This window comes from Lates calcarifer, linkage group LG23 (genome assembly GCF_001640805.2).
Source record: "Lates calcarifer isolate ASB-BC8 linkage group LG23, TLL_Latcal_v3, whole genome shotgun sequence".
Lineage (NCBI taxonomy): Eukaryota > Metazoa > Chordata > Actinopteri > Centropomidae > Lates > Lates calcarifer.
In genome coordinates this window covers 11,508,104-11,525,914 of record NC_066855.1, presented here as the reverse complement: position 1 = coordinate 11,525,914, position 17,811 = coordinate 11,508,104, and the positions used below count along the sequence as shown (strand labels likewise).

Below are 17,811 nucleotides of genomic sequence, written 5' to 3'. Positions count from 1 at the left end.
TTGACATTTGCTGGGCACCTAAAAAAGACAATCTCTTCTCTGTGATACATGGCAACATTATTTGTCCTCTGCAAATATACCTCTAATTCTGCTTTGTCATTGGGCCTGAAGTTATACCTTGTGAATGCACTGAAAGCTTATACTTCCCTACACGAGTTCTCTTGTTTTGTTTTTTTAGCTCAGATAACAATCAAAATATACAGAAAATTATCTAAAGGTATTTTTTGTTTGCAACATAAGATTTTGTGCTTAAAAATTTTAAACTTAAAATTTTGTCTGAAGATCTGACTCATTTGGAACCTTGTAAACACACCATCGTAAGTGAAAGTGGGTTTCATTGCCACAACAACACTGCCCCTCTCTGGATGAATGCCTATATTACAAGTCTCCGCCTTCAATTTTTTAAATGTATTTATTTATTTATTTTTACAGTGTATGTAATTGTTGTACTTGTATGGGAAGGATCAGCCTCATACATTACCCACATATGTGTATTTATATTTATTTCTATTTTTATATTTTTTTTAAAAAAAATTATAGAAAATTTATGAATCAATGAGTGCAGCATTATTCAATACTTATATTTTTAAAAGTTAACCATATGATCCATTCCTGGTATATTCAGCATAAATCTTCTACAGCTACAACCAGCAGAGTGCAGACAAACCAACATGGAGGATGTGGTTTTCCTAACATTTATTGTCATTGTCAACATTGTCACTCTCTCTGACATACAGGTTTTCATCTTTAATAGATAGATGGATGGATTTAATTTGTTTTTCATTAATTCAAGGAAAATTCTCATGCCATCCTCAACATACTTGTTATCAGTAAGTGAATGAAATGATTATTATCGTTTTATAGTTGCCTATAGCACAATGGCTATTTGCTGGTTGTAACTTGGTGAGAATAAAACAAGGCAAGAACTGTGACACACTGGGTGTGTGTGTGTGTGTGTGTGTGTGTGTGTGTGTGTGTGTATCACTATAAAGGGAGGCCATTCTCAGTAATACTAAGTATGACAAAAAGTGGCTTTGTAACAGCAGATGATAAAGACAATATTTCTGCTCTTTTAATGACATAAGTTTTGAATGCAGAACTTTAACTTGCAGCAGGATAAGTGCAGGCAGTCAGTAATGTACAAGCTGTTAATACTTGGTCCACCTCCGTTCAGTTGCACTCTGACATAATCTTCGTTAATACCTTCTGATATGTTATAATAACAAGAGACGTGCACTTGCACAAAGCGGTGAGTCAAGACAGTGGGCGTCTGTTTTATAGTCCTATCATAAGCGTTGCAGCAGGTCATATGACCGCCGTTATATACACATGACTGACCGTGTTTTTAAGGTTCATTTAAGCAGGAATTCATTCAGTCTGTCTCTGTGAAAACGGACGTCCCTCTGAGGCGCTACTTCGTGGTGAGTTCTTTTCTCGCGCAACGGTTTGTAGGAAGAGGTGGGTTACATTTTATGAATCAGGTCTCATCTTTGTAACATATTGCTAATCTGGAGGGACTTGTCTAGTTCAGTCTGTTTATTAAGCATCATTATTTTATCACATTTTCCATGTGGCTCGCTCTTTGTTGGAGTGGCGACACTGCATGTTTTACATTTTCCTTGAAGCATCGCTGCTGAACACAATGACAGTCACATGACGGTCATAGCCGAACTCTTGAATTCATAGTGTACCGATAGGAGCGCAACAGAAGTCTTTCATACTGCCCTTATCTCTGTAACCGCGGTGAGGTATCGCCTTTATTCTAAGTATTACGGTTCAAACCTTGGCAAACACGGAAGCGATTTAGCTGAGATCAGTTTAATCGTGTGGTATCACAGGTGTCCATATGGTGATGTCTTTTCGAAATATTTCCAAAGAAGCATTAGTTGGATCCATTACATTGGGAGCTGTGTTTGTCGCCGGTTATGTCTTTGGTAAGAACGAACACTTAAGATGTGATTTTAAAGCTTTATAACGTCGCTACTACACCATGATGTTGTGTGAGGGGATTTAAATCAGTAGAGGGCAGTGAAAGAACAGGTCTAGGACTCTAAATAGAGTGGGTTTGTGTAGACCTGGTGGTCTTAGAGAATCTTTACAGAGATTTGTAATGTTCCTCTGTTTTGTCAGACAGAATAAAGGTAATACAGTACTTAAAAACTGCCTTTGAATGGAAAGCCAGCTCGAAAGTACAGCAATTTTCAGTGTAGATCTGTGTTTATCTGGTCTGGGCCATGGGAAAACAAGTTAATTCATTCTTTTTCAGTTCTTTTTAAGTGTTTGATATCTAGTTGTAAAAATTATATCTCACAGACTGAGATTCATGGAAAACAAATGAATGCTACAGAGAGTGACTCAGTAAATGAATCTTATCTTATGCTACCTTAAAGCGCCTTTTATCAGCTAAGATTACATAACACACCAGTTCAATATTAAAACATGTGTAATATGAATAGAAAACATAATTCAGTGTATTAATATGTTTTGTAGTCTCTGATCAACATGAATACATTTAGAAAAGCTGAACTTTAAAAAAGTGTGTGTAATCATGTCAAGATAATGTATTTCTGAGAGACACAGCCTCAGGTTTACAGAGTTGCACAGATAAATAAAGGCACCCAGTGTAAAGTCCACCTCACTAATTCATTAATTTTCCCATCCAGCCTCTACTGACTCTCATGGTGGTAATCACAACACTACAAAGCCTTAAAGGAACCGGAATATCCAGTGCTGTCCAGACAGTTCCTGAAGTGACATGTACAAACACTATCTAGTGCAAATGCAAATCACAAACTTCAGAACACAGATGTCACAAGGATCTGTCAGTCCAGACTGATTCACTGTATCGACCTAAGGTCTGTTAAAAGTCTCAGTCATCGAGGTCGTGGTATTTCTTAGTGCTATACAAAGGCAACTGGACTCTCTTGAGGTTCACTAGGGATACTGATTTGAAGATAGCAAGGTACATATTTTGGCCAGGGAGGAGCGATGGTTTCGAAGAGAGGTGAAAGAAGCCATCTACATCAACCTAGAACATCCATCACTCAGCAGTGGAGGTGGTCTGCAACACCACTTGTTAACCACTTACAATGCAGTCTTGAGATGCCTCCCTAGGCAGCTTATTCACCCACCACCAATTCACTCTAAGACTTGTGTAACACATGAAGGCCAGGTGGGTCAACAAGTCATCTATGACCTTAACAAATCTCAGCTTAAATGCCTGGGACTCCCCACCAGTCAGTCAGAACTATAAAAGCCTTTCAGATGAGAGGTTGAACATCTTCAAGAACCTAAAGCAAGTTCAGTTGCTTTCATATAGTCCTCAAGATGTCAAGCTATATTGTCTAACAATTTCCAGTATTTATGTCTTTATCTGTTTCTGTTTACTGCTGCTGGAATAACTGCATTTCCTCACTTAGATCATTTAAGTTTGATCTAATCTAAATCAAAAATACATTAACTTAGACCAGACTTCAGTTTACTGGAGTTGGATGGTAGGTCCCATGATATCATCGTGCTCTTAAGATCCTTATAATTGTTTCACTGTTCATATTTGTCTGCAGGGAGGAAGAAATCTTCCATAATGAGCATCTCTAAAAGTCACTGCGGGGGAAAAGACAACCCACTGATGCAGTATGTCCTCAATCACTCAATGAGGGAGCATCCGGCCCTGAAAAAACTTAGGCTGGTAAGGATGTCCTGGTATCCGGAATATAATGCTTATCTTTGGCACATTTAGGCACTTGATGTCATAAGGTGCAATCATGTTTCACAGTGTCATTTTTTTTTTTTTAAATGATGCAATTGGTTTCTGCTCATTTCTTTCAGAGGACAATGGAAGATTCCTGGAATATCATGATGGTTGCCTGTGAACAGGCGCAGTTCATGGCCAATATTGCAAAACTAATTAAAGCCAAGAAAGCATTAGAGATCGGTAAGGGCAATTTAATATCACATCCAGTATCTGAAGCCTGTACATCTGGCTGTTCATCATTTTTGACAGTTTAATACTATGGTCCTAAAGAAACATTATTTACTTTTAACTGTAGGTCTTTGTCAGGCACATATGTAAGAAGCTGATTAGAAATCTGGCTACATGTGTATATGTGGCCAAGAAACTGTCTTCTCCTCAAGAAATGTATCTGGGGACTATAGAAATCGGGTTTCTTGTATACTTTGACATATAAGAAATTAGAGTACTTCAGAAAGCCGGCTGTAACCCGGTCACTTAAGCACCTTTAAACACACTGCCTGTGTAAAAACAGAACATTATTCTGAGTTACTATTTAAGTGTCCATTTTCCCTTTCTATTGTCATCCATCCTGTTGATTTTAGTACCTTCTCATTGCATTTTAGGAGTATACACAGGTTACAACACACTGAACATGGCCCTGTCTTTGCCTGATGACGGAGTTGTGGTTGCGTGTGATATCAGTGAGGATTACACCAACATTGGAAAACCCTTCTGGAAAGAGGTAAAACTCACATCTGTTTTTAGTTATTTGCCAAAACACTGTATGTGTCATTGTGAGGTTTAATATATGACGACTAATACTGATGTATTATTCCCATATTGCAAAGTGCTGATCAGTGCAGAGGATTTTCATGCACCACAGGTAACAGATGTACTGCAGTTCTGTTTGACACAAGTTTGTGCATCTGCATGTGGAGCAGACTTCAGTGTCTGCTGGTCTTTAGTGTGATAAAAGATGACAACTGTACCAATCTGCCAAAGGATGTGGCACACTACAAAACAATTACCAAACCAAATAAATCTACAACTATTCTAACAATTGATTTATCATTTATATAGCATAAAACTGCTATTTCCTCAGTTTTATATCATTGTTACTTGACTATCTTTGCGGTCTGGACTGTTGGTTGGACAAAGAAAAGCAATCTGAAGACAATTATTGGCCTCTGCAAAGCTGTGATTGGCAGTTTTTTGATGCTTTCAATTTAACAATAAATTGGAAAATTAAACAATCTATCAATCGATTGATTTAACTATTAGTTGCACTTCTGAAAAAATATTTGATTTGATTTTTGTAAACAACATTTTCAAGCATGGTATACTCTGAATATTTGGAATAATATTTTAATTTAGAGAAAATCTGTTTACGTATATTTTCATAAGAAAAAAAAAATCTTTCCTACACAAGCAACTTGACTATCTTGAGTAGGCCAAACACTACATACAATACATAAACAACGAGTCAGCAGTGCCTATGCTGATATCTTATTTTGATTCACCATTATCTAGTAAAGATCAAAACCGGGTTATTGTAAACATCGTGTTTGCATAACTGATTCAAAAACAATATATTTTTATTGTGCATGTAGATACACTCATGAAAGGAATCCTGATATACTGCAATACATCCTTTCTCACCTGTTCTCAGACAACTCATCTGCTCTTTCACGTTTGAAAACAGTCTTGCTTCTTTATGTTTACAGGCTGGAGTTGAGCAAAAAATTGATCTACGCATACAGCCGGCACTGAAAACTCTAGGTACAGTAATACATCTATTCTCTCAACTCACTGTTCTTAACTTGACAGTACATAATGCAAAAGTCACAGCCTCCCAGATCGCTTATGCCTGAAATAACACATTTCAGGTGTCACATCTTACAAGTTTTTCTACTTTATACTTCACTACATTTCAGAGGAAAATATTGTTGTCTCAACTCCACTAAATGTACCTGATAACTTTTGTCTCTAGTGGCTTTGACTTTAAATGTTATAATACAAAAAATATATATATAGAAATTTTAATATATGGTATAGATAGGACAAGACTTAATTGGAGGGAAGTTCACAGCTACCCAGCAGTATTTTAATTAAAATTACACCCAATTTTATCAGTCTCAACACTGAAGTGATGCACACATTAATGTATCAGTAGCCGAGCACCACACACTGCCGCCAAAATTATCATACAGCTGTATCGACATCTCTTCAAAACAATTTCAATAAAAACAGACCATTATAACCTTCATGAAGGGAGGACTTGCAAGACTGATGCATTGGACTGAATTGGTTTTTGCAAGTTGTACCTGATAAACTACCAGCTGAGTACATAATCCGATTACATCAAACAACCTATTCTGAAATGGACCATTTTGCAAAATGATAATTTTACTTTTGGTGCTTTAAGTTTACTTTCATGCTTTTCTGCGACCATTTACATAATCGCACTTTAACTGACTTTCTACACTGTGGTGTTGACACTTTTGCAGAGCCTAACCTTACTTCTTCCACCAATTCTACGCTATAAATGAAAAAATACGCCACGAACACTGTGAATTGTGCCAGTGATTAGTTAGTGGTGTGGTTGGTAAAAACGTCAAAGCTGAAATCCGCTTCCTTAAATACCATATGACCACAGAATCAGGTCCAACTTAGCACCCAGCTGCGTTTTAATTAAATCCATTCATATAGGCTAGTCAGGTGTTAAATAACAGAACAAGGGATTGCATTGTTTTAAGTGAAATGTCACATAAGGTAACTGAATATAATGTACGTGACCGCAGCTTACCTGTACGTATGATTTGGTGCAAAACCTGGATTCCGGTTGTCCCTCCAGAGAGATCCATTTGCTGCTCCTCTCTTAATCCTGTCATGTCCGTAAAAAAAGTTAAGCGTGAAATATTTATAAATAAGCACAATACAGAGACGTATTTTGGTATTTAAGCTCACTTTTTGAAGTTGTTTCCCCACTTGGGCAAATATTGACTGACAGAGACCGCGACGACGTCTAATGACGTCAAATGCTTAAATCGCAGGTAAATCGTCGAAGAGGTCATCGCGGGGTCACATGGCATTGATTTACCAAACATTTTTATTTTATTGATCAGGTGAGATAGATTATTTATCAACAAAATTTAAAAAAAAGTTATAAAAAGTTATTTAACACTGCGACGTTTTAACGGTACTTGCTCATACTTTCCATGAAATTATTTTTCAGTTTTAGTCAGTTCAGTTCACTAAAGCAGCAAAAAATTAAAAAGAAGAACACTTGTCTGAAATGTATGAAGTGTTGGTAGCAGCTATTTCACATTTACAGTGTGAAGGAGAAATACAGCATATTCATTCTTTCTTTCAGAATGGGCTACAATTATGGATAGTTTAAACTGAACTTTACTTCACTAGTAATTCAAAATGGGAGAAGATCTTTCCAAATGTGTTTTCTCAACAGGAGACAGGTGTTAACAATCTTCAGTTGCAAATAATCCTTAGTATAATTTTTCTCTCTCTTTCATCTTGTTTCTTTCAGATGATCTCCTTGCTGCTGGCCAGGCTGGAACATTTGACTTTGCCTTCATTGATGCAGACAAAGTTAACTATGACAACTACTATGAAAAGTCTCTGGAGCTTTTGAGGAAAGGAGGCGTCATTGCCATTGACAACGTAAGGCCTTATTACTTAAGTTTGACTTCTAGCAGTAGGATATTTCGAGCAGCTAAATATATATGTGTGTATGTGTATACACATATATTTATATATATATATACAATTTTCCCTGCAGGTGCTGTGGGGTGGGAAGGTGCTGAATCCTTCTCCTGATGACGCAGACACTCTGGCCATTGACAAGCTGAACAAGAAGTTGCACAGAGACACTCGCATCAGCCTCAGCATGCTCACAGTGGGAGATGGACTCACACTTGCCATCAAACTATAGGACAGGTGTCTGATAGGTGCAATGATTTATAGGCCTTGGAAAGTAACACTAGGATGCTGAACGTATTCTTTAAGTAGGGTGCATTATTATCTGAGGTACACTGTAACGCTGTATTTTTATGTGATCAGTTTTATTACAAAACAAAGTGCAGTGTTGAATGAAATGGTAAATAAATTTGAATTTAAAAAACTGTTCATGCCATTTGTGTTTGAATGCATCATTATTCAACCAAACAGATTTCAGGAGAGGATAAAGGTTGATTTCAGGACTTTATTGCAAAGGTAGACACACACCAACACACAAACTGCTTCCTGATTAGTGTCACAGTCCTCCAAAATGGGAAGAAAAGTGGATGATACACTTAGATATCCTTTCACTCATGTCACACTGAGGAAAATAAAAACCCATAGCCTTTTCTTGCAACTTAAAAGCAGCTATTTAAGGTAGTGGAGGTCTAAAACTCACCACACATCACAATTAAGCTTCTCTAGGAAGATAAGTGAAGACCAGCCAGTCTTGATAAGCGTATTTCGTTGGAGCAACCCTCCCAACAGGCAGAACATCACTACCAAAATATAAATAAAATGTGCAAATAAAACAAAGGAAAAAGAGCTTAAGTAAAGGTAGGTATTCTACTGTGCAAAATAACCGCTCAGATTTACATTCTATATTATCACACTTCATTAAAATAACAAGGTTCTGATTTAGGTTTTTTTTTTCCTGGATTGTCAAACTGAGGAAGCCAAGTTTCAACACCCAGAGGAGGGGTTTTCTTTCAATATGGAGAATAAATTGGCGCAAGGAGTAACTGATTAATAAATACATGTGACTGAAACATGACTAGTTATTGTAACCACAATGAAAGGAGGCTACTGGAAAGTTTTCCATTGTAACAGTGCTTGAGGATTCGACTTGTGTTTTCAATTTGGCTTCATCTCTTTAGAGTATCTGTTGCTGACCAGACAGGAGCACTCAGGGTCAGATTCAGCTTATATTCTTCTTCTTTTTGTTATGACATGGCAGAGCAGATCCTCATGCCTCCAGCTCCAGGCCAAGGCCCAGTTTGTGACCGCCAGCATTGATATTCTTCCCATCCACCAGTGCCGATAGGATGAGTTTCATACCTGGAATAAAAACATTAGCATTCATTTTTAAAAATGAAATCAAGGTCTGTGGTGTCTGACTGTGTTTTCAACTGTACATTAAAGCAAAGATGGTTCTTACCAGGCCGCAGAGTCTGGGCGTATCCAATTCCTACCAAGCTGGCATTATTCACCTTGGCCTGGAGAAAAAGCATTATATCATGCAACTAGAAAGCACTCAATAAGCACATCTGCATCCAGATCTACATGAAAACACACTACAATATTACAATAGAGAAAATAGTAGAAAAATGTCCTCTTATTATGTGAAGAAAATTCCATAAAGATCAAGCAGTTGCTCTTTAGCCCATGACATAATTTTCCACCACATCTGACCACACTGTTGAGATATCCTGCAGAAACAGAAAGGTAAATATAACCTCCTCAGTGCATATTAAAACAGGCACTTACTGATATGGAGGCACTGGGGTCTAACTGGTATTTGGCAGCAATTCCAAAGCGAGTGCCATTGCTGCCTGCTGTCCACGCGAGATTCACAGCAGTCTCCAGCTTGTCGTTTACCTTCTGGTAAATGGATCCGCCAAATTCTGAACCATCATTCCTAGGGGAAAATAAGCAAAAGCAAAAAATGTGAAACACCACTTGCAAGACAGTATTACAGTTTTATGTGACAAAATACGACAAATATTCGCTGATCTCAAAACGTACACATTGGTGTGGAGCTGGAAGTCCCCAGTCTTGTAGCCAATTGCAAAGTTGCTGTGGGTCATTTTGGATTTGGCTGAGTCAAAGGTCATCTGGTAGCCAGCCAGCCAGCCCTCATAGCCGGCTACTGCTGCTCCATGGATAGTCGGACCAGCGAAATCTAAATCTACATCAACACCGGCATTGAGGTATTCCCTTTTGTAAGCCGTCTTGACCTTGCCACTTTTCTTGCTATGAAATAAAAGGAAAATGAAAAATGAAGAAGCAAAGTTAGAGGGGTGTTGTTAAAGCAGTGATTGAACTCATGATTTTCCAGTAGCTTACCCAGTATTTGGTGAAAATGTAGTGTCAAAAGTAAGTTTCAGTCCTTTGGTGATCTAAAGATGAAGATCATTACATTAGTCTCAATTAATTGTCATTCGTGTCACTGGTGGGATGATGAGCAACATCACAGAATTCTCAGCTTACCTGATCCTCAACACAAATTTCTGTTCCAAGTGTGTTTTCTGTGGTCCACTTTTCTGTGAACGTCAGCCCATATTCAGCCCACTTGTACTTAGTTTCCAGGGTTCCAGTGACCTTGCTGGTGTCTACGTTGGATGAGCCGGAGGTTTTAAATTCCTTAAGTGAATACAAAGAAGAAATTAATTCTACCTGAAAATGACACTTGTTGGAGAAGTTCATCATCTATCACTTACAGATGAAATACATTTATGGAGAACCTCCGTAGTTGACATGCCACATAACCACAACATCCATGGTTTGCGTCCGGCCTGGGAACTTCGTTGTATGTCATACCCATCTCTCTTTCTCCTTGTTTCCTGTCTGCGTCTTTACTATCAACTGTCCAATAAAGGCCAAAATGCCCCAAAAAAACTTTTTAAAAATACATTTATAACTAAAGCCTGATTTGAGGTCAATACTAATATCACCGTATAAGCTGATATAACTGTTTTAACATAAACAAGAATCATAAACGAACACTGACAATATGTTCAACTTGGTTATCAAAGACATGGACTGAGTTAACGATTTCACAGCTGAAAAATAAACTTGTCAGTCTCAGACTATGAAATGTTTGTTCCAAATTACCACAAACATAGTCTGGTATTTTGGTACAGCAATTACAAATCAGCCAACATATATGCTATTAACATATCATCTATGATAAGCTAAAATCAGCTGGTAATACCTACATCACACAACTGTATATTTATAGCAAGAGTTAAACTCACCACTCCACTTGAAGACTTTGTCTTCACATCAAGCTTAACCATTCCAAAACCTGCAGGAACAGGAACAGAGAGGAACTACTTCTTGGCCTTGGTAATGCATTTCAAACAGCCAGTCTGTTTTCTGAAGGTCAATAAATACACCCTTATAAAACTACATTTTATTTTGCTCCCAGTTACCATAGCCCTTATTGAAGATGTCCTTTGCTGATTTTCCAAGGTCTGCATATGCTGGAGGAACTGCCATTATGCCTGTCACAAAAATAAAAATTCAAATGTCAGTGATGGCAAACATAACATAATTTTAATGAATAGCTGTTAAATGTTGGCCTCTTATTACAGCCAAACACCTGCACTACGGTGTCCATTATTCTCAGTTTCTGTTGTCACCACTCCCCATTGTCAAGGTTAGACTGGAAGCCTGTCTGAAATAATTTACTGTCGACTTACAGTAACCAGAAACGTGTTTTTTAGATATGAATATAATCATCAAATCAGTCGTTTGCAGAGCAAAATGTTTAATAAAGTCTATAGGGATTAATGTTAAAGTTTAACTGAAATCAGACGCATTTTCTTATAATCACATACATACGCAGCTGAAGATTGCTTGTTCGTAATTATTACTATTAAAGCAGGAATAAACTGTTCCAGTGACAAGAAATGTTATCTACATAGTATATTTTGAAGGAGTTTAAATAGATAGTGTGGTAGGGGGCGTTTTCTGGCTAACAAACGGGACGTTTGACAGACATCTTACTAACATTCCAACAAAATACAACATGAACAACCTAAGTAATTATATGGTTTATTACTTACTAATATTACTGTTGTTGATGATGTTGCTGTCAACTTGTCAGATAAGAAAAGTGGTAGAAAAAGCAGCAGAGCTCGCTGTAGGACGATATGGAGGAGACACCGCAACAAACACCCTCCTGACCTCGGCGCTGCCAGGACCCGAAATTATAGCTGCTTATTTTGTGCCCGTATGAAATCAGAGTGAGCTGATCATTTTTGGGATTCTCGGTCAGTTTATCAAGTATTTGTTTTTTGGTTTGAAAGCAGCTAAGATAATTCTTTACATTTGCAAAAGTTGCACACGCCATTTGATATTTGTGCTATCAGTACACCGGCAAGCGGAAGACCGCTAAATCACCATGGCAACCAATACGCTAATGTAGGGTTTTACTCAACGTTTGTTTATTTGTACCTCATTTGAAAAAATAAAAACATAAATATTATATATATATGTTATCTCACACAATTATACAGTACCTCATAGATGTAATATTCAGTTGGTAATTAGCAAAATTAACAATAAGATAACCTACACTCTAACTTCACAATCACAATGGCTTCCAAATTATTTCCCTGGGTATACTGTATATCTGATGTAGAATCTTAAAAGAAAATTATGTTGTTGTTTTTTTTTCTTTACTGATACAATGTTTATCACTGCTTATATCAAACATGTTTCAAGTACATGATATACATCCACTCCCACACAGTTATTGACATAGACAGCAAACAATAGCTTTCACCAGCTTTATGTTTATAGGCCATGCTTGAAGACTACAAAAGATATCATCTATAACTCACATTAATTATATGGTTGTGCAATAAGTGGGAAAAAAGATAAGAAACCGGTCTTTGATTTCAGCTCTTTAATGATGGAAATGACTGAACGAGACATGAGACAAGTTATGTGGCTTTTGCAGGAGCATATAAACATAACAGCATTGTTCCTCAATGAACTGCCTTCCCTGCCTTCACTCAGAGTATTCATGTTCTTTACGTGTTGTTATGACCAAATCAATGACAACATCTCTTACTACAGTGGCAAGTTTCACTCAATGAAATGTAGAGGCCAATCTGAAATCAACATTACACTTAAATAGCACATTGTGTTTCAAACAAATACATTGTTAAGAGCAACTGTAAACGTTTTTCTCCATGTGCATGTTGCTGTAACTCTGTATATGAAATATAAAAATACCTATCAACATTTACAAAATGAAATAAATTAATATAAACAAATACCTACAAATTTAAGGGTCTTTTTTTTTTTACTATTACTACAGATCAATGTCAAAGGAATATCTGGGAAAGCTCAAATGGTACTTGGGTCTTGTCATTTACACAGTATGACGATTTAAAAAAAGCACTATACAACTATCCAACAGTAAACATGACAGATATTTCTACACAGAGAAACCTATCGTGACACTCCAGGTAATTGGCAAATGGAATTACATTTAAGACAGCTGGAAAAAATCATTCCACATCATTTTTTCATTCCACATTTTTTGGCTGATGTAGACATTTCTTGAATGTATCTTTCCAAGTCTAGTAAAGAATAAGCAGACTACGTAAACAATAAGAAAAAAGGAGTCAGTGTATGTTGTAGTTTATCTTATGATGAGCCATGGATTTTCTGTCAGCATCTAGTAACACTGTCAGAATATAAGCATAATCTCAAGGAATGCAGAAGACTTTCATAACATCTGCTTCTCAATGCAATGAAAAGAAAATTGCTAAACAGAAAAAAGCGTTAGCGTAAGGTAGATCTTTACATATTGCTTTAACAGTGGTCCACAGAGTCACGTTTTGATAAATTACAAAGTGGGAGGTAAGACTTCAGTCAAGAATCAAGATCCAAACGTTGAAATGATTAGGTATTTTAAATTCACAAGAAATGATAAACTGCTAGGATGGATTAGGTACCCTGCTGCCTGAGAATTTTTAATGTGGCTTCTTTTTATCATGTGCTATCTAAATACTAAGTTTGTAAGTTGGGAGGTACCGAAAAAATGCAGTTCATGCTACATAAAATGATACCTCGTTTGAGGAAAAATGAGTGACCAAACAATGAGACATATCACCACTGTGTTCAGTTTTCAAATCAAGCGTCAAGAGTGTTAACGGGGTGTTTAAGTAACTCTGCAGGGCTTTGTAGAATTTGTTTAATCCTCCTAAAATGGTGGCAGGGGAATCAGGTTAGGAGAAGCTAAGTCCCAGAATATAAGAAGGTATGGCTCTGTGTATCCCATCAGGCCGCCGTGCTGACAGGATGACATCAGTCGTCTTTGTTAATGAGGATATCACACACCGTCTCAGTTGGCAACTTGACAAAGCAGACAAAACAGCACAGGTTAAGTAGTGTCTGAAAGTACTGCTGCTGCTCCTGCTCTTTATCCAATCAGCCTCCTCATCACAGCAGGTCTAGAGAAGGGCCAGCAGTACTCGTTGGGCACGGGCCCGTTGACATTGCACTCAAAGAAGGAGAACATGGGGAACCAGATGCGAGCTCGTCGGCTCTGCTGGTACGCACGGGTGTTGGCTAGAGTGTGGTAGTAGAGGAAGAGTCTGGTAGTGATGTAGAAGGCTATGAACACGTCGATGGAGTAGTGTTCATGTGCGGCCAGGATGAAGAAGATGCCGAAAAGATTGAGAACCCAGGACAATGTGTGGATGAAGTTCCAGCTTCGTGGAGTGTCTGTGTAAAAGGAGGAGAAAGAACTGTTTTCAGTGCTTATTTGGATTTATACTACACCAACCAGAAATATAACATATTCCTGTGTGAAAGATAATGTGTGCTCAGTTCACACTGGGATTTTCTACTTTTTAAATTGTTGTTGAGTTGTAGTACCAAAGACAAACACTGTGTGGCAATAAAGGGACAGTGTTCCCAAATATGGTTTCTTCCTCATGATTAAGTACTTAACCTTTGATTTTCCACAGCTTTTAATAACAGTTCATAATTTCTCAAGATGTTGAATGACTATGAATGGATATGGACAAGATCTGGCAACCACTGTGACATTTTAAATAAAATAAAAACAGAGCTCATGTATCACATTGTACTGTGTGTTAAGTGGATTTAAATCTTGGGTCACAAAGATTTAAAGATGAAAAAAATTAGCATTTAAAATCTAGATAGATAGAAATAGATCTGAATTTGCAAACAGAACTTAAACACTAGCAGACAAATATAACTAAAAAGTAAATACATATAATTGCTTTAATCATACAATAATCATTTAACACAAACCTAAATATAAAATCAAGGTCCCTGTAAATCTGTCAGGTTAATGCCTCAAATCTTCATTACTTTGAAACATTAGAGGATAGGCCACATAATTAATTTGAACTTAGAAATCATTAACTGAACACATTTTAAGGATCAGTTATTCCAAGTTCATTTCACCCACTAAATATCAGCATGAAAGGTTTGGGGCTCTGTAAATAACATGACAAAAATGTCTGTCTATGGTTCACAGCTAGACAGTGTCAACAAAAACTACTCACACTCTGTGACAAAGAAGTTGAGCATGGTGAGGACCACAGTGTGGCCGCTGAACATGTAGTCACCACATGTATGCACTCCAGTTAGGGTCATCCCAAAACCGCTCCAGATGGCCACAGCTCGCTGCAGTTTGGCCCACATGTCACCATAGATCTAGAAGGAGGGAAGAAGTGTAACTGTTAATACCAGGATCTTTCAGAGAGGCAGAAATGTGGTGTTCAAGATATGATCAATGCAAAATACCTTTCCTGAGCACTGCAGGTGCTGTCCTGGCACTGACAGGGAGGTGACAAACATGGTGATACAGCGCAGCATGAACACCGTCCCCATGAGGCTGCACATGCGCCGCAGCAGGATGGACCTACATGTCGTGAGAAATAATTATCCTGAGTCTTGTTTTTGATTTATGGGACACACTGTAGGTGTCCCACAGAACAGTCCCTGCAGTGACAACATTGTACAGACAATAGACAACACTGAAAGACTGTCAGGACTCTACCTGTGTTTGTGCAGCAGCAGAACAAGGAGCCAGATGTTACAGAGGATCACTCCACATGCCTCAGCCATGGCAAAAGCCCATGGTATTCTAGGCACGCTATTGAAAAAGGGGGGGAGAGTTCAGTGCTTAAACAACTAGTTGATTAACAGATCAATAGAAAATTTATCAACATCAATTTCAATAAGCTATTAATCATTTATCCAAAAACATTCCACCGTATGGACATGCGGAAAATGCCCAAAAACTACTTAAATGGTTACATATTTCCTCTTATTTCTATCTTTAAAGTTCATACTTCCATAATTTAATAGCAAAATATTCACTTAAGCTATTACTAATATTACTAGATTGAGGCAAAATCTGAAATATTTGTAACAAGCCTGAATAACTGGCCTCAGCATGTTTCATTTCTCCAAACAAATACTGGCATGTCCCTGAAATAAGCTCTCCCAATAAGTGAAGACTTTCCATGAAAAGCTCAAAGCTGGTCATAAACAACAGGTCACACTACAAAGTAGGTCACTTTAAAAAACTTTCAAAGATCTCTTTGAACCAAAGCTAGCCCATCAGGAATATGTGAGGACAATAATAGAAACATGCTACAAGGAAGTAGGGCAGTTATACTGTCCCCCATCTGGTGTGATCTTCTGTCATCTGATAAAAATACATATTTATGTTTCATTCCATTTTGGACATTTCACTGTTGACTAATGTTTTTGTTTTTGAGGAACAGATCAGTAAAATAATGTTAAAGAGTGTCTAGTGAGCTGTCACAGACCCACCTGTCTAGGAAAATATCTGGCAGTGGAGGGTATGTGCGCATGTCAGGAACCCTTTCATGCACTATGACCATGACAAAGGATGTGAACCCAAACACAAACACCACATAGATGGAACTAAGCACTGTCTTCCAGTACTCTGGATCCAGACGCCTCGTCTGCTGCTTGTACTTTCCATTAGTGTACTGGTGATACTCCTCTCCCACTGGTGCTGTGTCAGTACTGTCACAGTCTCTTCCCGGGTCTCCATTACACAGCCAGTCCAAACTGCCCCCAGAGCCTGTAGGAGAGTGGCCGTCAAAGGGGAGACCCAGCTCCTCCAACACGTCAATATTCTGTTTCTGAAGTTTGCGGATGGACACCATCAGCCGCTTGATGTCCCCCAGCACCTTCGAGCTCCAGAGGTTGCGATCGGAGGTCATACTCGCTGAGGGCAAGCAGACTGGTGCCATCCAGTCGGTGCTTGTTGCACAACAGGTCCACATAATCACAGAAGCCCTCTTCCTTCAGCCACTTGGCGACGTGCTTGGGTGTCCACCGGCGGACACTCAGTTGGGTCATTTCCTCCTCTCTCTGAAGGCTGGAGAAGAGAATGTTAAAATTTCTAAGTGCAACTCAAATAACTGAACTCTCCCTTACTGCCAGTATCAGTTCCTTGTTGACTTCCTCCCTGACAAACAAAGGAATCTCAAGGAGAAGAAGGCGCTATTAGGCACACTTTATTTCTACTGAATCAGCAGTACGAATTCCTAACACACCACGCAAGACTGCAAAATAGACAGAAAATAACTTTACTTTGTGACAAAATTATAAGTGATAAACAAATACAAGACAATTCTTAAGCTTCACAGGAAGGCTGAGCATCCAGAACTTGAGCAAATATATGAGGCAAACACTGGCAAGAATTTGCCATAAGTTTGCACAGGGGAAACCACACCCTAAAAATGTAGGTGAAGGAGCAGGCACACTCCCTAAGCTTAACAGTGACTTTACGGCCTCTGTGCTAGTTATGTACCAATGAATTATCAGTGAATATCCTCTATCTGATTAATAGCTGGCAATGACCTACAATATTAAACGACAACAACTCTCGTTTCATTTTAAAACCAGTGGCAAGTGGCATCAAAGCCTTTCCCTAAAATCTGTTCCCAGGATTATGAGGCTATCCATACAATGCCAGCATTCCTACATGCCAAGGTTTTACATGATCCAAAGGCACTATAGGTTTTATGACTGACAATAACCCACATCAGTAGCTATCAATAAGATGGGCCCACGAGCTAATTCTACTTCTAACTTCTTTCAGTGTTCTGTAAGACATCAAGCCAATCTGGCAGCTGACAGCGTATGTAACCACAGGTATAACTACGGTGGACATTAAAGCAAACACGAGCATCCTCTCCTATATCACAACAACCCAGCCCAGCAGGCTAATTCAGTTCCAGCTAACGTTAGCTAGCATGCTATTCGCTACGCTAGCTTTATCACTACGTGCGCCTTACACTCAC

At 38.2% G+C, this 17,811-nt stretch overlaps 3 protein-coding genes across 7 annotated transcripts; 1 reads left to right on the top strand and 2 right to left on the bottom strand.

The window, feature by feature from the left end:
• Positions 1 to 1,281: 1,281 nt before the first annotated feature.
• Positions 1,282 to 7,876, top strand: LOC108901719 (catechol O-methyltransferase domain-containing protein 1). Of its 5 annotated transcripts, none has more exons than XM_018703330.2 (8): positions 1,309 to 1,421; positions 2,664 to 2,855; positions 3,564 to 3,688; positions 3,829 to 3,934; positions 4,357 to 4,475; positions 5,458 to 5,512; positions 7,278 to 7,411; positions 7,530 to 7,876. In XM_018703330.2, the coding sequence occupies exons 3-8, from the start codon at positions 3,584 to 3,586 to the stop codon at positions 7,680 to 7,682; spliced, it is 672 nt and encodes a 223-aa protein (XP_018558846.1). In that variant the 5' UTR covers positions 1,309 to 1,421; positions 2,664 to 2,855; positions 3,564 to 3,583; the 3' UTR covers positions 7,683 to 7,876. The 5 variants fall into 5 exon arrangements, with proteins under 5 accessions (XP_018558845.1, XP_050922126.1, XP_018558846.1 ...); XM_018703331.2 differs by lacking the exon at positions 1,309 to 1,421 and adding an exon at positions 1,784 to 1,934; XM_018703329.2 differs by lacking the exon at positions 2,664 to 2,855 and having other exon boundaries at positions 1,282 to 1,421.
• A 62-nt stretch (positions 7,877 to 7,938) lies between these two features.
• On the bottom strand, positions 7,939 to 11,695 carry LOC108901718 (voltage-dependent anion-selective channel protein 2). Its single transcript, XM_018703327.2, has 9 exons — positions 11,539 to 11,695; positions 10,903 to 10,974; positions 10,726 to 10,775; positions 9,959 to 10,111; positions 9,815 to 9,867; positions 9,494 to 9,721; positions 9,236 to 9,386; positions 8,907 to 8,964; positions 7,939 to 8,806 (listed from the first exon to the last, which is right to left on the bottom strand). The coding sequence occupies exons 2-9, from the start codon at positions 10,967 to 10,969 to the stop codon at positions 8,715 to 8,717; spliced, it is 852 nt and encodes a 283-aa protein (XP_018558843.1). The 5' UTR covers positions 10,970 to 10,974; positions 11,539 to 11,695; the 3' UTR covers positions 7,939 to 8,714.
• Positions 11,696 to 12,368: 673 nt separating this feature from the next.
• LOC108901726 (sphingomyelin synthase-related protein 1-like) lies at positions 12,369 to 17,807 on the bottom strand. The gene is given in 6 exon segments (XM_018703338.2): positions 12,369 to 14,215; positions 15,028 to 15,178; positions 15,269 to 15,386; positions 15,525 to 15,620; positions 16,307 to 16,695; positions 16,697 to 17,807. Coding segments are annotated over 6 exon segments (1,227 nt in total). The 5' UTR covers positions 16,865 to 17,807; the 3' UTR covers positions 12,369 to 13,910.
• Positions 17,808 to 17,811: the final 4 nt, after the last annotated feature.